The sequence below is a fragment of the Falco cherrug genome, chromosome Z (assembly GCF_023634085.1).
Source record: "Falco cherrug isolate bFalChe1 chromosome Z, bFalChe1.pri, whole genome shotgun sequence".
NCBI lineage: Eukaryota > Metazoa > Chordata > Aves > Falconiformes > Falconidae > Falco > Falco cherrug.
Window position 1 is genome coordinate 9,243,405 of NC_073720.1, and position 21,479 is coordinate 9,264,883.

The window sequence follows — 21,479 nt, forward strand, 5'->3', positions numbered from 1 at the left end:
AAAGTGTAACTTAGAATGAAAAAGGACCCATACTGCTTAAAAACAAAAGCTGAAAACACTTACTTCCTGCAGACGTCTCAGAGTCTACAACTGCCTTTGCTCACCAGAAATATACCCCTGCCACCTTGAAATCCTTCTGCTGTACTCGTCACTGCCACAGTAATCTAGTAATCTTGCCAGAGCTGAAGATCTAGGGTGACTCTATACCAGCTGACATTAGCCGCCTACAAGTCAGATATTAAAGCTGTTCACTTGGCTTCTTGTCTGATGGCGATTCCTCCCACGTAGCTCAGACATGCGGTTTATCATTGCCTCCCTGGAGCCGTGGAGGCATCTGCCTCCCCGCTGAGTGTGCAAGGAGCTGCACTGAGTGTGCAGCTTAAAGGGGGCTTCATGTCCACTGCAAGGGGAGCTGAATCCTGTTCTGGGTGTTTGCTGCCCAACTGAAGCAATTTGGAATTTGGAAACCAGGCATCCCACACCTGAGTCCTTTGACTCCTGATCCATTAGGTGTACTGTGAACTTGCCTAACACTAATTGTTAGCACTACATTCATTCTATATCTTACTTTAATTAATGAAATTTAAGGCCATTAAGACCTCCAAAATCCCATAAGGTGGCTTCCTCCAACACACAGGCCAAGCCCTTTTTTGGTTTTACCGTAGGAGTCTACAGCTGCTTGGTCAAACCACAGCATTTCTTCTGCATCTAGGCACTAGCATCACAAGTCTATCCATGCCTGGCTGAACATCTTCCATGAAAACTGCCTTTCTGATGGAATCCTTGGTTTTTTGAAAAGAAAGGAAAATGTGAGACTTGGATACATGCACTAAACAGATGTCTGCCTTTCAGAGAAATATTCAACTTGGTTGAACTTAAAAAAAATAATACTGCAACCAAAAACTTTGTTAACTTGAGAGTTTTCATTTCAACATTTTTTTGTGCGGCTCTTATCACTACAAATGAGAAAAACAACTTCAGATCTCTGTTTAGGACCCACCTATATAAAATTACACAATTATTGCTCAGTGTTCTTAGGCAATAGACCGATTAGATCTCTAATTGTTGTATTTAATATATTTTCTATTAATCAAGAAAACATGAATGACATAACATCTTGAACAAGGTTGACTTTCAGCCTCCACCTACCACATCCTTCGGAAGTCACCCATAGCACTGAAATTCCCAGCCAAAACCAATTAATAGTCAGATGAAGGGATTGTCTTCTTGCCTTATAAATTGTACTATCTACTCTTTCATACCGTAAGGGATTTTTGCCATTAATTAAGCTGAAAGAATTTTTCACCTGTTTAGCTTACCAAATGAGAGTAACTTAAATATAAGATTGTCAAAAATTGCCCCAAGAAACACAAGTGATTGTCAGTACATCGTGTGTAGTGGCCCTTGTTCAAACTAATAGCAAATGGGTCACTGGTTCTCATGTTCCTGGCTTTGGACGCTCAGGCACCCCACCAAAGAAACCAACCCCGGCTCACATTTATGACTGCTGTTATTATTGCTGTGCATTCCTACAGCGCAGTTACGACTTTGCAAAGCACTGTGAAGTTGCCTTCAGACACAGTCCTATTACAGAAACTGGCCAAGCAGCTGTCCTCATCCCCTGTCAATGCAGCAGAGGAATATTTAGGTGAATTAGGAATGGAAGGGGAAGCAGTGAGAGTCTGCAGAAGGAGCTCTGAGCAGGTGGAGGAAATATGGAAAATAGACCTTTGTGGGCATGATGAAGTTGTAGCCCGGGTGCCTCGCTCACAGAGCAGCGGGGAAGCGGCTGTTATTATGCGTGCACACTGGCACCAAAGTGCTGAGTCGGCAGAAACTCCCTGGAAGGAGCAGTGTGGCGGCTCCGGTGAGTGGGGGGCCACAATGCCATAGATCAGCTGAGGTATTTTTAACAATTATTTTGATATAAACAGCTCTGAACTTGAGGAGCTCCATGTAAATGGGAAGCAGTGGGGCTTGTAATTAGATTTGTGTACACTTTCATAAATTGCTGGGAAACATCAAAGCCGTGATAGAAGGCTGTGGTACACTTTATTTCCTTCTTCTGTTCTTCCGTTAATTGAATGGTTGATGTGTGGATAGGAAGTGTTGGCTTCACGGAGTACTATTTACAGACCCGCTGACAGCTGCACTGTGAAAATTAACAGGAACAGAGCAGCCTCTGTCACAGCTCTTCCCATGAGGGACTTGCTTCAAATTGGATCATTTCTTTCATAGGAGAAACTTCCCTCATCTCTCCTCCCTTCTTCGCAAACACGCACACACATCCAGCTGCACTCTCCCTTTCTCCCTTCAGGCTCATAGCAGCCGTTAGTGCTTGGAAAGAGAGTTTATCATTTCCACAAAGTTGGGGGAGTTCGGCTGCAGTTCAGCCAGACGCATCTTCAGGAAGTCAACCAAATCTGTGAGCCAGGTGTGTGGAGCCACAGCCTGGTGTTTGCACGTCTCACCTCAACAGGAACACGCCTCTTCACCCTCTCCAGAAATTCTAGCATGTTTCCTCTGAGACTGCTGCTGCTGGAAATATGGTTATTGTTGATCTTACATGGAATTGCTGCTGTGTGCTAAGCACTGTATAAACCTCTTACAGGAAAGCTCCCACAATCAGCAGCTTACCAACTAAAGATCAGGGTTGACCTGGCTGAATTACATCAAAGTGTTCATCAAAGTATAAAATCTTGGGGTCATCTGTAGTCTTGCCATCTACACATCTCTTACAGTTGATGGAGAGAGACTAGCTCCTTAGAGAGACATCTGTCTGTCTTAAGTAATTGACGGTTTGGAATAGATACCCCAAAATGGCTGCAGTTAGCTCATCCGACTGTCTCTCTAAGGGACAAGACACAAAAGATAAGCAAAAGAAGAGACGATACAATGTCTGGGAATTAACTGGTATTATACACAATTAATCAATCTATTTAGCAATTTTGTAGCCAAAGCCACAGCAATTCTTCTTCCTGGTCCCAACAGAAAAGTAATAACCAGTGAATACTTGAGCATCTAAATCTTCATATGTACTTAAATCTGGAAAACGCAGAATTAAGAAGGTCAAACTTTAAGCCATCAGTCCACCACCTCACTTCCCAAGGGCATCTTCAAAATATTCAGGTAACACAAACAGAACCTTAGATAAACCGATAATACAAATAGATAACAATTAAACAGATCATGATTCAGAATAGCAATTAACCAACAAAATTTACTCTCATTGAGATTCCAGCGTGGACTCAGGTTCTCAGTTAATAAAAGCTGCCTTGTGACAGTCAGTAGAGAGACAGAGAGTCACTGATCCCCTCAGGCTGTCAGGGTAAATAGGAAACTGAAAAGTCATTAGACTTTAGTTTTACAGGAACACAGAAACATAAAGGGGGGTTTTTCAAAGGTAATTCCAGGTGAAAGTTGATGAAAGTCCAGCATCTAAGTGCCCTTCATGCCTTGCAGCTGAACTTGCCTTAAAGTTACTTGCCCAAAGTCACAAAGTCTAGGGCAGAGAGGAGTATCATCAGTGTAAGTCCATCTGCTCAAATTAACGCAGAAGGTTGAGGCCTCGTTGATGTTGGAGAATCTGATGGAAGAGAATGGAGATGCCAACTCAGACCCATTTTTCTTCTCTTCAGTATGGATCTGCTGCTCTCTAAAGAACATACACTCCATGCAAAGTCTTCGTGTAACAGACAGACTGCTTGTTTAACTCAGGGCAAGGTACAGCACACCCATTCCTTCTATTAAAAAACAATAATACATTAGGAACCCATTCATAAGTCACCAGCAGCAGGCCTGGCCTTCCTTCCAGTAATGAATGATTTTTCTGAATATGCTGCCTGAACGCCATTTATAAAGTCATGTGTTCTCCTTTGGGATGAAAGAAGCAATGGATGTGTAATACCTAGGCGTTAATTTGCAGACATTTCTTCCGTTAGAATCAAATAGCTCTCAGCAGCTCAGCCTCACTTCCCTTTGGGCAGCGGTTTCTGGCTGGAGGCGAACTAAGCTTCATAGACCATCCCACCCCACTGCTGCCACCAAGACAGCTGATTCTACAACCTCTGGGCCAGCAGTTTCCCAATGTTACCATAATTTCCCTTAATTCTTTCTACAAAAAATAAAATCATAAGACCATGCTTCTGCCTCTCCCCTTGTTCCATAAATGAACTAATAAATCACATGTTTCTGGGTCCCAGAATAGAAATCCAGGCAGTCCAGCTGCCTGACAGGGCTATGAATCATACTGGCACCAAAGACAGCCTTTACGTCTCATGTCACATCTCTGTAGCCATACAGGCATCCTACAGGACAAGGGAGAGACCCATGGGATGTGACAGGCTTCACTCACTGTGTTCTCCAGGCTTCCTTGCTCCCTCCAAACTGCAGCGTTCATTGGCCCCAAACGGGATAAGAGGGACAAGTGCTCATGAGCTGCACAGCCTTGCTCTAGACATTTCATTGGCACCATAATAACTGTCTATGGGTCCAAGAGGAGTTGGGGACTAAATCAACAGATGTGGAGGCAGCTGGGGGAAAGTGGGAGCTGGACCGTGCCACCACCAAGCATTGCCCAAGTCCTGGTGCCAGCAGCAGCCCCTGTGAGGCTCACGGCACTCAGCGGTTCTATTGTCTGGATGAGATTAGGTCTTGCAGGGGCTAAAATAACTCACAAGCACTGACCTTTCTGGAATATCAGAGTCATTGGTAAGCCTGCGGTCTGGGAGGCATAAAATGCTCCCTGCCTGGCAGAGGTGTTCCCAGCCTACTGGAGGGAACTCCACTGGGCTTCACCACCTTCGTTTAATAAGGATGTGCTCTTCCCACCACAGAGAGGAATGAAGATGTCAGTATTAGGTCTTTACCTCTTTGCTTGCTTTGGAGGATTTCTTTCTCCCCCTCTGTTCCCTTCCTCTTTCTTTTGCTCCAAATCTCGTTTACATCAGTAGGATCTTCTTGATTTCAGTGGGCTCTGGATCAACATTAAATCACTCTTGATGCTTCTGCTTGTTTTCCTTTAATTCACTCCTTCCCAACCATGGTTAGGTGGGCGGTCTGGATTGATAACACACATTGTTTTAAGAACAGAAAGTCTTTAGTAACTGGTAGATTGCCATCCCTATCAAAGCATAGCTGGCATTAAGTCATTCAGTAGCTATTACCCAAATGTGTTTTGCAAAGATCAAAATGAATTTTTAAAGGCCAAGGTGTATTTAGATCAAAACTATAACTTTCAGATAAGTCCCTCAACAGATGTCTGCACAAATTCAAAAATGTGAAGCATTCTACCAGACACCAATGTCTTTGCCTCAGATGTCTGCTGGCAAGTGAAATCAGGTAGGGGAATATGCCTGACTTCCCATCCCAAAGGTCTGTGTGGGTACTCACAGGAACAGTGGTTGTGAAGTCTCTCCCAGCAACAAGGAGACACGTTTCAGTCTTGGTGGGGTGGAATGCAGTAAGGGCAGATCCTTCAGCATAAATCAACTTTTTATTCCGCCAAAACCAGCAGAGCTTCTCTGAGTTTACACTGTCTCATAGTTTCAGTTGACCATGTCTTTCACCATACGAAAGCATGGGTGATACCTCCCTGTGAACACAATCCTATATCAGTTAATGACCCTATGGATGTACAGTGCTTGGAGATCTTCAGTTTAAATATGATGCAAAAATGCAAATACTTCTTACTGTCCCATCAAGCAATATGCTTTACACCATGACAGCCTAGATTTATACAGCACGACATTGATCTGGGATGCCCAGTCACGTGCAGTGTATTTGTAACTCAGTGTGACTAAAACGTTCCTTTATGTCACGTGCACAGTTGTAATGGAGCTGCCCAGCTTGCCAGACATTCCTCAACATCTGTTTCTTTCCAGGTCATCTTAGGCTGTTCATGTCTTCATCCTGAATTGCCAAGGGAGAGTGGGGCTCATGTAAGCAGAGTCCCAAAGCATCAGGGCCTCCATACCTGGCTGTGATGCTCCCTCGCTTTCACAATAGACAATTCACTTCATGGCTCTGGAGTTATTCCACTTAATCTTTATTTTCATCCTTGCCTAGGATAATGGAGAGATCATTCAGATACTAGCTTTCATGGGGTTCTATGCTGCAGCTACCAAACATTTTCTTAATAAGTAATAATAATTTATTTAAAAATTACATCATTTGTTGCTGTAAGAATATTTTCAGGGGAAGTGTATTTTTAGTAAAGACAGAATTAAATACACCTTATCTTGCAAGCCATGTTACTCTCATTGGGAAAGGGAAACCTATAACGATTTCTTTTGAATTCTGGATTTTAAGTTTTTCTTCAAATAGACAAAAAAGAATTATTTATTGCTTCGTATTCCTAAATAGCGGGTAAGAATTTCCAGTCTATCAGTATAACAACACTTTCCACTTCATAATGCATTAAGGAAGGCGAATGATTCTGTGAGGACTTTTATCATCCATAGACTGAGCTGAAAAACACAGAGCTGCTTGAAGAGTTCTGCTTTGAAGTTCAGGTTTTTTGGATATCTGGCTTTGATTTGAGGGGCATACTAATATCCAGGTTATTTATCGAGTTCTTTCTAATTAGAATTGGGTACAGTGCCACCAGGAGTCAAAGATTCTGTTGCCCCGTGGAAAGCAATAACTTCAGCTCAGAGAGACACCTGCTAAGTAGTGTACGGGCAAGTAAAACCTAAATCAAGCTTCCACTCCAAATAAATTACAGCTCCGGAGACCTGTGAAGGGAAGTACCTGCAGCAACTCTCTACTTAGGCACTGCGTGAAGAATCCCCTCTACTGAAGGAGCAGCATTATCAAAGGGTCTGTCACTCCAGCCCTGGATGAATGCCTCCCTTCCCCACTCCGTCTCTGTCACTCTCATCTCAAGTGTGTCTAAACCACCTCTCAGGACTGTACAGTGGAAATAGCTCCTAGTGACTGCCGTCCTACTCATCTTACAGATGAGACACGAAATTGAAGCCCTGAGTACAGGAAAAAATAGCATATTTCACAAGAGGAGAGGGATGTTAGTCTTGGTCTTCTGGCCATCTTCCAGCATGGGTAATTACATTTCTACCTAGCTAAAATTCCCTCTGCTCTACAGCTTTAATTGGACAGTAGTTTCTTTTTCACTTGTCTGAAATCCATGTTGGGGTCAAAGCCCCACTGGCTAATTCAGCAGCCCTATTTTCCATAGAGCTACACAAGCATTTTAAAAAACTAAATATCTGGCTTTGCTTTCAAACTTAGAAAGCATCATACCAAACAGCCTGATCTGACAGATCCCAAGGCAAAGAAGTACTCCTTTGGCTTTCAGGCCCTAACATCAAGGATCCTTGTGTGGAAACGCTACCCTAAATGGCTTGCTGAAGCCTTGTGAAGCATATGTGGTGACACGTAGGAAGGTAGTCTGATCACCCAGATGAGAAGTATCCAGCAGCACCTATTCATTTAAGCGTTTTAGCTGGTGTGCATGGCTGACATTTTGGAAGATACTTAATAGGATCTGCATATTCAGATCTCTAATACTCAAGAGCTTTAGTCACTGGAATTTAATGTAACAAGCTTTTTTTTCCCAATATTTTTGGCCCAGAACTTTTAACTGGCTCTGTCTGTGCTAGCCGAGACATAAAAGTTGACCTGTATGAGATAGACACCCTTGCAGTAAAGTATTTGCATATGTTTACTTCCAAAAGGACATTCACTAAGTTTAAAGTGAAACATGATTTAATGGCTTTGACAAATTAGGCCCAGATTCATCAGTTCTGCAAGAAAAAGATGTCTAACCATCTGTAGAGACTGGTAATGTACTGAGTCAGAGCAGACTTATAGGGCTGACAGGAAAAGAAAATTCAGGCATATATTCTACAAGGAAACAGCTTCACAAAACTTTTCCTATGAATATTGTTATAGGGAGAAGCAGCTTTCCCTGATGATGCGCAGCATTATTTGGTCTCCTGAAAAGGTTTTGCTTAATTTGTGTATACACTCCATTTGGAAGGCCATAACTAATGGGAAACAGTCCCAACAACCAGGCAAAAGATTTGTTTTCCTTTGCCTTTAAATGAAATATCAATGGATGGCTGTTTTATTTTTAGTTGAATATGAAATTTCACAAGCAACCTGTCAGGCTCCTGTTTTCAAGAATGACTTTATTTCACACGTCAAGACAGGCTGGGAAATTAGTTTTTCCCGCAGAGGATTCTGATTAGGGATTACAAAGTGAGTGTGGTGCAAAGCGATTTTTCCTCCATCTTTTCCTGCACCCCGCCAGCCTCGAGAGCATTTGACTCTGCTGACTAAGGGGAGCAATTCATTACTGTGCATGGGAGGGGGATGGGAAACAAGGTAGTCATATTAAGTAGACTTGCTGGCCCAAGAGAGAATAAGGAAAGCATAATAATACTTAGCCCTTACAGTATCCTTTTCATCAGTAGATATCAAAGCACTTGAAAAAAGAGGTTGATTTGATAGGAAAGGAGATAAATGCCAATTCCAAGTAGCCTATTGCAGAAGCACCAGCAGGAATGCTCACTTTCACGGTAGTCTTTTTTGATTGTGGATCTGCAGGGTAGAGAAAGAAACAGGTCCTTCCCTCAGTAAAATGCCGAATTAACACAGAGATCTCAAAGTACATGTCAAACATTATTGACTTACCCACTGTAACTCTCTTGGGGGCTGGCAAACTATGAGGTCCAGTCCAACAACAGGAGAAAGCAGGAAGAGGATTATGTATTACTAATAAATGATCGAGCAGACAGGACCTATTGCCTTTGTCAGCAGACAACAGTTGATTTATGCCACAGTTTAACTTCTTGCGGAAGCAATAAATAGCCCAAGTGAAGGGCTCTGCAGTTTTTACTGTGTGGAATATCTGGCCCATTCTGGGGCATTTCTAACATCCAGTGGATTAGTAGGAGTACTGGACTAGAAAGTAGTCTTGTTCTAATTGTAGATGAACAGCACTGTTTCGCTCCTCCAGTAAAAATCCTGGACTGGGTGATCTGATAGAGTTTACTGCCTGATTTCCTTGGGCCACATGAAAGGGTTGCACATGAGGAACAACATACAAAAAGCATCAATCCCAAGGTCAATCTTCATATTCAAGAGCAATGCAGCATCCCTACTGGCTAGAAATCTTTAACCACTTACAAGTGCATCTCATTGCAGAGCACTCTTAAAAGGCCCTCCTTTTTCTCCTCTTTCTTTGTAGTGTGTGCTCTAACTTGCTTCTGTTTGCCAGTGGCCTTTCTGCCCTGTGTATATGATAGGGATGTTCAAAGAGGCCTGAAGTCCTGCTGCAACAGGCAACCCAGAAAAACATCTCATAAGAGGCAGCCTTAGATCCTATTGGGTCAAACAGCTGCTGTGCAGTCACTATGACTCACATCAAGAGGGAAGAACACTCCAGGGGCAAGAACTTCATGTGGAGGTTACCCATGTTTTCATGATGCCATCTACAATAATAGCTTGGTTTTCAACAGTGTGAGGCATCAGCAGTTTCCTGAGGCAGTTCTCTGGCCTTAAGACTCCCAGGGTAAACAGAGATAGAAAGAAAGGGGGAAGGAAAAAGACACCAACTTATTTACAGCTCTTTGTCTTGTTAACTAGAGCAGGTCACATCTTCAAAACCCATTTCAGAGATGAATACCCATTCACCTTACTCAGTTTCAAAATCCTCCATGTGCTGCAGCCTCTGGTCTGCAAATCACAACCGCAGCTCTGAACAGCCCAGTCTGCTGTGGACCAGTGCCTCCCTCCAACACAGCTGTAAATAGGTTGAAATCATTAGATTCAGGTTACCAAACAGTCTCTTGGATCAGGGTTAATTAAATGAGTGTTGAAATCTAATTAAGGACTGGTCCAGGTGATAATTAGCAGGAAATGTATGCATTAAAATATTCATTTGTCAATGAGCTGCAATTAAGAGTGTGATTTGGGAAAGGATCAATAACCTTATCATGTGATTTAAAAAAATTAAAAGTCAGTCAGCCTTGATCAGAAATGCAGGGGAATTTTGGCTAGGTGTTTTTTTACTTCCACCCCCCCGCACCCCCACACACACACACCCCCGGCAACCCCGCCACGCTTTCTATTTTACTCTTGTAATAACTTCTGAAGACTGCTCTCCACCCTTGAACAGAGCATTCATCTCTCCATCCCATTGTTTTCCTGAAGCACTTCTTTCAAACCCTTGCTCTTCACCACATTGTTTGAGTGGGTTATAGATTTATTAAAGACAGACTAACGGGTCAAAAAGACAGATTCTTTGCCAATGAAAATCACTTCCTCCCAGAACAGACTGCTAATCCCGAGGAACGTCGCTTATTGTGTGGCCTTAGATTATTTAATTATTTTAGCAAGTTAATTCCTCAAGTCTTTATTTGTAACTGAGGATCTGGAGAGGTTATTGAATATGCATAGCTTGGACTTACATATAAGTACACTCACAGCTATGGTTTACTACTTTATTCCCAATTTGTAGCAGAGCAACTCTGTTTCCACTGAGACTTGATTTTTTCTTGTTCCAGGACACAGGGGTGTGTGTAAGCCAGTTAAACACTTCCCCTGTGCAATCCCAGACAAGCCCACCTCTGCTAGGAAAATGAGGGCCCTACAACAGCCCAGCACCTCTGGCATGGAGCTTGACTTCCTCTGCTGCCACGGCCAGAGGTTTAGCTGGCAATTTCCCCACTGAATATATTTCCATCAGCAAATACCAGTGTGTCAAAAGGGAAGTGTACCATAGGAGTGTGGTGCTTTCAGCTGCTCTTTGTCAGTCTCCTGGCAGCTCACCTGCCCATCTCCCCAGGCTTGGTGGCAGCCCAGCTTCCAAGGCAACTGTCTGCCTGCTGTCGGGGCTAGTGCCAGATCCCCCCTCCCCAACACCCCACTTCCCCTGGGGACACCACGCTGCGGGGAATCAACTAACACATCAAGTTAGGACATCCTTGGAGCCAGCCAGACAAAAAAATTATCAGTGCCTTCCTTCCTAAGCAGATCTATTTCTTCCCATCTCTGTTTCATATCAGAAATTTAAGAATCGCAGTTAATGACCTTTCACTCATCTCATTTTGGGGAGGAGAAGGATTTCTTTCATTCCCAAAAGCTCTACATTTTTCACAGACTTCTGCAGCCAGCTCTAATGATCATCAGTAGGTCTGCACCAGTGTTGACAGGAGACATAACCCAAACATTTTAAAGCTTTCCTGGAAAAGCTTAGCTTTAAATGTGGGGTCTTTTGTGGTAGCCTCTGTTTCCTACTGTTCATGGAGCGGAAAACCAGGTCCATCAGGTACGATTTTTGCTCCGCTAGTTTAACAGTGCTGACGAGATGCTGCTTTGTGGTGAGACATACACTCTGTTCAGCATACTGAATCCTGTCTCCAAGACTGGGCACAAATTTCTCACTGGACGCGGATTTCTAATCGGGGGTTACAAGACATGGCAGTGTGAAAGTGTGATCCAGCTCAAGGGTTCTGGCACGTGCAGAGCTAACACATTCTGCCAGAATCAGTTAAATCCTACCACATTCATCCAGCAAAACTCCAACATTTTGCTGCACTGAGTCCAGATCTTTGTCCTCTGATGAGGCCAGCCTGCTGGGCCAGAAGGTTTTGAAGGTTTTCTGTTTATGCTGAAAGAATAAAGCAACAGCTTTTGCCGCAAGAGCATTAATGGGAGCCTGGAAGTTTGAATTTTGGAGGAAACTAAGAACCAGGCTGCTGGCCTCAATCATTCACCCCCAGGGTCCTTTAGTTCTTTCCTGATGCTCTCAGCCTCTTGCAAAGGTATAATTTCAAAAGGTCTGAGAGGTTGCATGGAAAAAATCAGCACCAACTGGATCCCGTGTTACAAATCTGTGTTGGATGTATGGATTGCATGAGCCAATGTGTATTGGGCTAATTCCCGTGTGTATCTCCTTTTGTTTCCTGTCATGCAGGGAGCCTCTTCAAGCCTGGTGGTGAAGTTTGCAGATACAGACAAGGAGCGTACAATGAGACGCATGCAGCAAATGGCAGGACAAATGGGCATGTTCAACCCCATGGCCATCCAGTTTGGAGCATATGGCGCCTATGCACAGGCAGTAAGTATAGACACTGGCTCTATGCATGTTCATGGCAACGGGAATAGCACCTAGAAGTCCACAAAAGCACACGTGAGCAGAGGAACAGCTGAACAAAGGAAGAACCAGTGATTTCTCCATTAAACTAATTACATCATGGGAGCAAACTAAGTCACGCCGCCCAGGGTAGACAAGGGCATCTGCCAGGCAAGTCGAAGAGGTACAATAGCCAATTCTAGCAGTAACCACACTGTGATCGTGTGTGCACACATGCAAGACACTTCCTACAGGGTCTAAACCATTGCTGTCAAATCCAATCACAGCTAGCCTTTAAGGATTTGGATAAAATAGGCCTGAATTCATCTTATCCTGCTTCTCTGCCCCATGTCAGCATCATCTGGTGCCAAAGAAGGTTTGTGAGGGTACAAACACCTTTCTGGCCCTCCTCTGCTACAAGGACACACAGACTCAGCTGAAAGGGGGAGATGGCTCTGCTGCACCACACATCATTGTGGGTACCTTTGGAGTAACCACAAGATAAATGGCAGCTGTTGACATAGGTGCTTTTAGAGTCATGAAAGCATGCTAGAGTATATCAAAATGGACAAGCAGACATATGCACACATACAGTCCTGGTTTCCCAAAACAATGTGATTTAAGCACACTGGGAAAACGCACCAGCTATTTAAGGCAATGTTGCACTGTTTAACTTCAGGTGTCCTACTTACATACCAGACTTGGACCCTGAGCCCCTGAGAAAATGTGGCTATACAGAGAGCTGGGTTCTTGATGAAGAACCCTGGAATGGATGCCTCTGGCATAACTACCTTTCCTTAGGCTGCAATTAACAAGGGACCTGCAAGACAAGATCAAGTTTAGGTAACTTGGTCTCCGCCAGGTATTTCAGAGGAAGGTAGAGGTGATCCCTGCAGCAGGCAGACACAATACTGCCAGGTGACTTTGGCTGCCTTCTCTGGAGCAGATTTGCAGACAGTGACAGTGCATCTATGTGCTTTATCCTTTTGGTAGCAAAGTGTGGCCTTCTTGTACTCTGCTAGATTTGTGTACAGGAGGGAAGTACTATTAATCCCATTTTCCAGAGTAGCATCTTCTGAATGAGAGAAACCAAATGCCTTGCCCTAGGTATACAGGGCCAACTCAGGAATCATACTCCAACGTACCCGTACTTCATCCAGTGCGCTGACTGCAAGGCTCTTCTTTCTTGCCTGCCCATTTCTTTCTCACATGTAGGCACCCTGGATTTCCCGTCACATCCCCATAATCTCTTTTTTTTTTAATTTGAGGGCCTTGACATTTCTGTCCTCTGCTGAATGTCCTGTGCCTCCCTGAACACCTGTTATAACCCAGCCTACCCCTTGCATGAACCATGTAGAGTCATGAGGACATGCTGTAGAGCTCCACAGAATTTCCCCCTCACCTCCCAGCTGCCCCTTCTGGTGCTATTCTGGACATTTTTATTCTCTGCCTACAAGGCAAGTTTTATTTTTCCTTCTATTTTCCCCTCTCTATTCTTATTCCCAGTTAAAGAGAACCTTTGCTTCATCCTTTGTCCCCTGCTCCCCTCCTCACATGATAGTAGAGCTGTCCCTCTGCAGTTTGGCTGTGTTTAACCTTCCTGGCCAGGGAACGCTGCAGGAAGAGTAGAAGAGCAGTAAATCACAGCTGAGTTCAGGTCAGTGGCCAGCAGCCTGGCAGAGGGATGCAGCATCTGTGCCTCCATGTCCCAGAGGAATTAACAGGAGGCAACCTATGGACAGCTTGGGACAAACATCTAAAGGGGTCAGGCAGGAGATGTGGCTCTGGTGTTACACTACAGGCATTGATCAGGCAGCTGGTAAAGACACCACTGTCCTGGTGCTCTGGTCCAAAACCTCTTCTCACATAATTTTTAATCTATACATCTAATTGCCATCCTAGGTTTATACTGATACAAAAGAGGATGCAGTGTGCATCTTTGCACCACAAAAGTTCCTTCCATCTATTTATCACCAAATAATGCAGGATGTTAGGAGGGTAGGTGCTTGAATGAGGATTTATCACTGAAGAAAGAGTGAAAACAATTCTTGGGTGTGCTCCACTCCACTTGAAACCAATGAATATTTTTCCTATTGATTTCTGTGACAGCAGAATTGGACCCATCCTCTTTTTTTTTTTTTTTTAATGGTAAATATGATAATAAGGGGGAAAGAATAAGTTTTAGATCTTGACCCATTGGATATGACAAGCTGGTGACACCAATTACCCTGGGGACTTGAGAGCTGTCTAAATGATGGGATCACATTTCTGTGTGGTGCCTATACACCCGGAGCGTGCTCAGATGCTGTCTCTCAATCAGCCTCCCTATCTCTGTCTCTTTCTATCTGCTTCATCTCACAGTCTCACACAAAAGAGAAGGAAGGGAGCGCCAAGGCTCTGTGACGTTCCCTCGGTCCCAATTAATCCACCTTGGACTGCTGGCTCTTAGATATCAGGGTGATTGGCACCTCACAAATGCCAGCAAGAGATGGAGGGATCGATAGGGGGAGAGGGGAAGGGGGGACAGTTTTATTCAGCCTGAACTGAAGTTGAAGAGCCAAGGCAAGTCAAGAGGAGGGAAGGTGAAACATCAAGAGCAGGACAGTGATGACAGCTGATGCCACTGCCACCGGCAACTCGTGTGACCTTGGGAGAATTATTTGACCCTCAGCCTCGTTTCCCCATGTAAGAATAAAGCTGATAATCAGATTTATTTATTTGCCCTTCTCCCCCAGAGACACCCTGTCTGTCTCCCCATGGGTTTTCACACAGGGGTACGATGATAACACAAGTTTAGGGACTGCCTCCATGCTTAGTAGTAAGGCCAGGACTAGCATGAGACACTGTGCTGGTTTGTACTCATAACTCGTCCTCTCAGCTATTCCACTGCAGTCCAAGTTTGTCTGATGTCTCCGTATAATAGTTTCCAGACATTCCCATGAGAGCTGGTTAATCAATTATCTCTAATGGTCTGTCCCCATGGAGGAGGTTGCCGAGTCCCCTAGGCAGTAGTTTCTTGTGGAATCTCCCCCAGAGAGGCATCAGGTGCATCACGGGAACTGGATTAGCTCCTGAAAATAGGTCTCCATGCATCAAGGTGGCCAGTGCAGCAGAAACCTACATGGTACAGCTGTTTGAAGGATTAGGGTGCAGCTGTGGATTTGCAAATCCAGCAGCACCACTGAAGAGAGGCAGCAAGGGTCTCAGTTCATCAGTGTTTGACTGATAGTCATTAGTGTTGCCACCAGGACTGCTCTGCACCTCAGCTCTTTAAGTTACCTCCTTTGCATGTCAGCAAATGGCCATGTCACAGTTCACTCCCAGCCACTGCCCGCTGCCAAGCCACTCAACCTCAGCTTAAACAACTTTAACCTTCGTAGCAATGACGGCCTCACATCAGCTGAACAACCAGTCCTCGGGTTCAGCAGCCGTATGGCCTCAGCTCCAGAGGTAAAAAAAGATCAGGAAGCAAAGGGAGTTCTCATCTGTGTGTGGTTTTGCCTCCCCTCCTCATGTGCCACCTGCAAGCATGCCAGACAAAGCTTGGCATTAACTCTGTATGCCTTTTCAGTGACACAGAAAGTCATAACAGACCCACCTCCCCTCTTTTGGAAACAGCTCAAGACAAGTCAGATTTCATGGCTCCCTAAAACTCCCAGAGCCCCTATACTAATTTATTTCAGGGGTGTGTGTGATTTTTTTTTCTTTTCAGCAGTGTCTTCCCATACTCATTTCATGTCTTCTTTTATGGGCCAATTATTTATTTTAATTCACACACGTATAGGGCACCAGCCCTTTTTGTTGTCAAGTTACGGTGGCTTTACATCACCTGGGTATTGATAGCTGTTTCTGCAGTTTCAGTTAAGGCCAACTTGAGATACAGATCTGAACTCAGCCCGAAGAGGAGACTGATGCTAGGTGGCACCCACCACCTCTGATTTGCTGCCAGTCGACACAAACCTGCAGGCACACACTGCAGCTCAGGGCAGCACAGCACACCTTAAAGCCTCTGTGTGTGTGTGGCCAGCCCCCAAATCCTGAGCAGTAACCATCAAACCAGACTATGAATAGTGGTACTGTAGTCCTGGCCCAAATAAGCAACAGTGGCAAAAATTCCTGCAGGTCTTCTTTCTGTGAAGAACATACCAAGTAGTTAGCAGCTGTCTCATGTCACCGCTGCCCCACCATGCAGAAAAGAAAGCGTGCACAGATCGAAAAGTGTTGGGAAGATGGAAAAATGCAGAAAAGCAAAGCAAGAACAAAGGAAGGAGCCTTGGAAAGTGACAGATACTGTATAAATTATTTAATTTTTAAATTATTTAAAATAAGATCAAAGTCATAAATCAAGTTTGCATAAAAAATGGGGTGGCAGTGCTAGCCACAGTCTCCTGGCCAAATTCCAGCTATGGGACTGATTGCATCCTGCAGCAGGGGCCAGGCATAGAGGTAGTGAGGAAAACCAGACAGATGGGGACAGAGGCAACACAGGCAATGGTAACATTTGCTCTTTGGCCTGGAGCAAGTCCTTTCCTGCTAGTAAATCCCAGCTCTCCTCACTCTCAAAAAGTACAAATGCTGCAGCTCCTAAACTGCAGGCAATAACTGCAACAAATCTAGGAACATCCAGTATAGCAAAGCTCTCAGTCATCATCATAAGTGGTCACCTTGGGAAGTTAGGGCAGCAGTGACTACCATGCTGACCTTAAAAGCCTGGGTGCGCCCCTCTGCCTCCCTGTCTGGGCTCCTGTGGAGATGAAAGGACATTTCTGCTAAATGATCTGAGGTAGTACTGAAGGGAAGAATCTCTTCGTCCAATATTTATTCAATTCTTACTGTGAAATTATTTTGGAAAGATACTTTAAAACATTCTGCTAACTGTATGAAATCAGGGAAAAATTACTGAATATAGACTGTCTTCTTCATATGACAGCTGTTACACTTCAATGACCAAAATGGGGCAGTATATTTGGTAAATACTACCTGTTATGCAAATCACTTGTTCTGATCCATTCCAGAAGAGGAACCTATTTTGAAGCCATAATACTTTGTAGCAGGGCTAATACCATATTTCTAATGGTCAGCTCCCTGGTATTTCAGAAATAATGAACACTCAGATTTGGGCTCTCTCTCTCTATATATATACATATATGTATTTATTTTATTTTAGTTTTTGGGGTTTTTCCAGAGCTCTCAGAAAGTTAGAAATTCAAACTATTGTGTATCAGGCTTTTGAAAGACAATACGACACATGAATCCAAGTGCTGACTTTTGTTTATTTTTTTCAAAATCTTAATTAAATTTAAATTTTATTTTCAAAGCAGAAACTTCTGTTTCCAGAAGACATCAAAAATATCTGAAGAACCATTCTGATTTTTTTTACAGAATATCTTCTGTTTGTTTGAAGGCATGGGAGATAGTTTTGCTCTTATTTCCCAATGGCCAGTTAGATAAAACAGAAGTGAGTTTGTCAGTTCTGTGATTTTACCAAATATGTGTCTTCTTATTGCTTGGTGGATCACTTTACTTACCTCTTTCTATCACAGGGGTACCATGAGGATTAATTAGCTAAGTGTTTGTATAGATTGTTAGAGGTGGGAAGCGTGGGATGCTGTTATTACTTTTATTGTTATTACTGAAGGAAGAATGTGAAAAGTCAAACAAAACATCATGCGGTTCTGAGGCAAGGGTAGAAAATAACACTGACAGAAATAAGAAGGTCATCAGATTGTTCAGAGTAAGCTTTCTCCAAGGGCAATGAGCATGCTATTTCAAAAAGAGAATATCAGAAATAGTTCTTCTCACTCCTCTTCCCCTTCTCCAGTTTCACGTGTATTTTCTTTTGGCGGCTGGGGTAGGCAGGCTGTAGCATCCTTGCCCTATTTCTAGCGGGAGGTTTTTTGCCTTGAGAAAGCTCCTTCATCTCTCCATGCATCTGTCTCTCCTGTAAGACAAGGACAGTATGTCCTCTCCTTGTGCACAGTCGCATGACCCTGCTAACAGCCACCTGATGCCAGAGGCAGCTGTCCCAGAGGCAGGTGTCTAGCCCCACCTCTGGCCACATGTCCTCACCCCACGACAGTAGACTGGTCGTGACCACACAGAGCCCCATGTCTGGGAGGAAAGCTGGCAGTAAACGCTGTGTTTGTGCTGTCCCTGAGCTGGGGCTTGGCAGTGTCAGGTGTGCATCTGGCCTGGTTGCCAAGCTGTGGAGAGGGAGCTGGGCATCAGCTAGCTCTTGCTTTAGTGCAGCTGTGCTGCAAAACTTCACCCTTTGCTGCTACTTTCATTTTCCATGCTAGGATAGGATGGATAAGCCTGTGTAGTTGCCCATCCACCCACTGATGACAGAACTGGCTGAAGTTTAGCCATCTCAACTTGAGGTATCAAAAAGATGTGTGAGATGAAGCCTCCTATCTCTCTCTCTGTTGACCAGCCATCACTACCACCACTTCCCATGCTTTAGTTGGCCTTACCAGTGCCTCTTCAGCAGCCCCATTGGTTCTCAAGCATTGGGATAAGGACTGCAGGCTTTTAGCTGTTGAGGTGCTCTTCATGGACATGAACCAATTTGGTAGCATCTCTTGGTCTCCTCAGAACATAAATATCTGAGCAATAGTAAAGGCCACATTGAAGGAAAGAGGGAACAAGTCTTTAAAATTGGATGGGGAAAAGTTTTAAATGCTGAGGCAAAGGCCATGCCAAAGAAGTAAAAGAAGCAAAAGGAAATACGTCCTTCCAGCTGAGGAAGGGGAAGGCTCTTCTCCGTCCCCTTGGGTCAGTCCAAGATAATAAGGCTGCTGCCTTTCTGATTAGGCTTCATCTGCAGCTTCAGCCCATGCAGGGAAAATCTGCATTTCAAATGGCATATTTTAAAGTACACAATACCCAAGGGCCCTGCTGCTATTGATTTGCCCCTAGTGGGGTCACTGCCTCACTTTCTACAGGTTTATTAGCTGGGACCATACACTGGGCTTCTTTCAAAGTGAAAAGAGAGTGGATGGAACATTTGTCTTCAGGGGGAGCCAGGGAAGGAGTGGGGTGACTTTTATTGGGAATACCGCAGAGCTTTTATAAGGGAGACCGGTGACCCTTACAGGGCTTGCCCTACTTTTGTAAATTTCCCTGGAGCTGTCCTGCAGGGAAGGAGGTAGGTCTATGCTGTCAGGTTCGCTCAAGGTGACCAAGTTCCCATCCTCTCATTCCTGTGATGCTGCTGCACTCAGCCAGGCTGTGACCATCAGGCACAGGGCTGGGAAAGACCCCCCTCCTCTTCCCCCTTAACTGTTACCCTCGAGCAACTCCAACCAGAGACAGAAGGGCATGAAGAGCAAATATGTCCACAGAAGGGTGTCAGGAGTGTTGTCAAGGGTTGAGATGTCCAGAAAGATTTGGGACATGGTTAGCCAAGGAAGGAGAGCCAGTGAGTTGAGGTGTGTGGCTGTGTTCAGGTATGGGATGCTATGCTTTTTCCAGCTCTGGAGGAGACACTGGGTTACCCCACGGCCTGGCTCTGAAGGCTGCAGCAAGGTGTATGTCCTCTGGTCCTTGAGGTGCAGGGCACCAGCTCATTTCACCATGTCAGGGGGGGTACCAGCTCTCCAGGGCATCTTGGGCATCCACAGAGCACCAAGCATAACAGAAACAGGGTGAGCGCTCCCTGGACAATGCCTGCTGTAGCAGAAGCAACTGGATCTAGTTTCTCAAATCACAGGTTAGGGCCTTATTTTTACTGCATTAGCTTTTTAACCCTAAGCTGAATTTAACCTCTTTTCTCCTCAAGATTCTAATTCAGTCTCCATCAGAGTATGGCCAGTTTAAAGTGACTTTCACTGAAATCCATCAGAATTTAAGTTGCAGACCTTGCACCTTCACCACTGATCAGCAGACAAGACCATCTAGTTCTCCTAAGGAGAAAGGAAGTGCCGCCTTCTTTCTGAAGGCCTGTGACAGAAAAGCAGAAATGGCGTTACACTGCAAAAAGGAGCATGCATGTAACTAAGGTATATTCTAAAAACATGCATCTTCCAGTGCAAATTTATAAGCCCTCTGAATACACAAGAAACCACACACTCAGGTTACCTGGTTTGCAAACCAAAAGGAGCACCCACCATTGTGGAGTTAACTCTGAACAGCTTAGAGACATCCAGAAGCAGGAGAAGAAGTTGCATAAGTGTCATGGTGTAACCCCAGCTGGCAACCAAGCACCATGAAGCTGCTGCCGCTTGCTTGCTCCCCCTCACCCAGAGGGGTGGGGAGAAGAATTGGAAAGGAATGTAAAACTCCAGGGTTGAGATAAGAACAATTTAATAAGTAAAGCGAAAGCCACACATGCAAGCAAAGCAAAACAAGGATTTTATTCACCACTTTCCATGGGCAGGCAGGTGTTTGGCCATCCCCAGGAAAGCTGGGCTCCATCACACGTAACAGTTACTCGGAAGACAAACAGCATAATGTTGGATGTCCACCCCTTCCTCCTTCTTCCCCCAGTTTGTATACTCAGCATGATGTCATACGGTATGGAATCCCTCTTTGCCTAGTTTGGGTCACCTGTCCTGGCTGTGTCCCCTCCCACTTCCCTGTGCCCCTCCAGCCCTCTCGCTGCCAGGGCCCAAGAAACTGAGAAGTCCTTGACTCAGTATAAAAATTACCCAGCAACAACCACAAACATCAGTGTGCTATCAACATTGTTCTCACATCAGAGCCAAAACACAGCACTGTACTAGCTCTTAAGAAGAAATCTAACTCTAACCCAGCTGGAACCAGGACAATAAGCCATAGCTAATGTCACAGGTGATTGCCTAGCTCTGCTGAGTGCAAAATGGGGACTGTCTTTGGAGGACTGCAATCATTTGTACTACCATTGGCAATGCAGTATCTTTTAGATAGAGCCCTGTTTCTCTTGCAGCACAGGTGAAATACAAACAAAAGGAGGACTAACACTTTTCTTTTAAATGGCTGGGACCCAAGGTCCAAAAATATCCACTGAGGGCCAGGTAAAGGGTGGGAATCATTTCATCTGACTGTGTTGGTATGTGCAGCTGAACTGATCACCTGAGGTCCGCATACAGTCAACAGGGAGAAATGAAGCTGCAATTCATCTGCCCAGAGGCATTCAGGTACAGAAAGGAGCAGTGGATCTTGGCCTAGACTCCTTTGCCTGTTATCATATCAACCATAATAGGCGACCAGCTTAGATGAAACGTCATGTGTGTTTAGTTTTTGGAATCTGACAACGGAAAGTGCCAGAAACAGAGCCCCCTGACTGCCCTAGATGGTCTCTGGTACAAATACCAGGCTGTTACCTGCCAGCGAGGCTGACCACAGCACACATGCAACCAGCTATATGTTACTCCGTGTTTTGAGGTGGGTTTGTTCATGC

At 44.5% G+C, this 21,479-nt stretch overlaps 1 protein-coding gene across 9 annotated transcripts in view; it reads left to right on the forward strand.

Moving 5' to 3' along the window:
• Positions 1-21,479, forward strand: part of CELF4 (CUGBP Elav-like family member 4) — a 723,613-nt gene that overhangs the window by 625,474 nt on the left and 76,660 nt on the right. For all 9 annotated transcript variants that reach the window (XM_005436852.3, XM_027801973.2, XM_014278066.3 and 6 more), the window contains exon 6: positions 11,942-12,085. In XM_005436852.3, the coding sequence (XP_005436909.2) occupies positions 11,942-12,085 (144 nt within the window). The remainder of the gene's footprint in view (positions 1-11,941; positions 12,086-21,479) is intronic.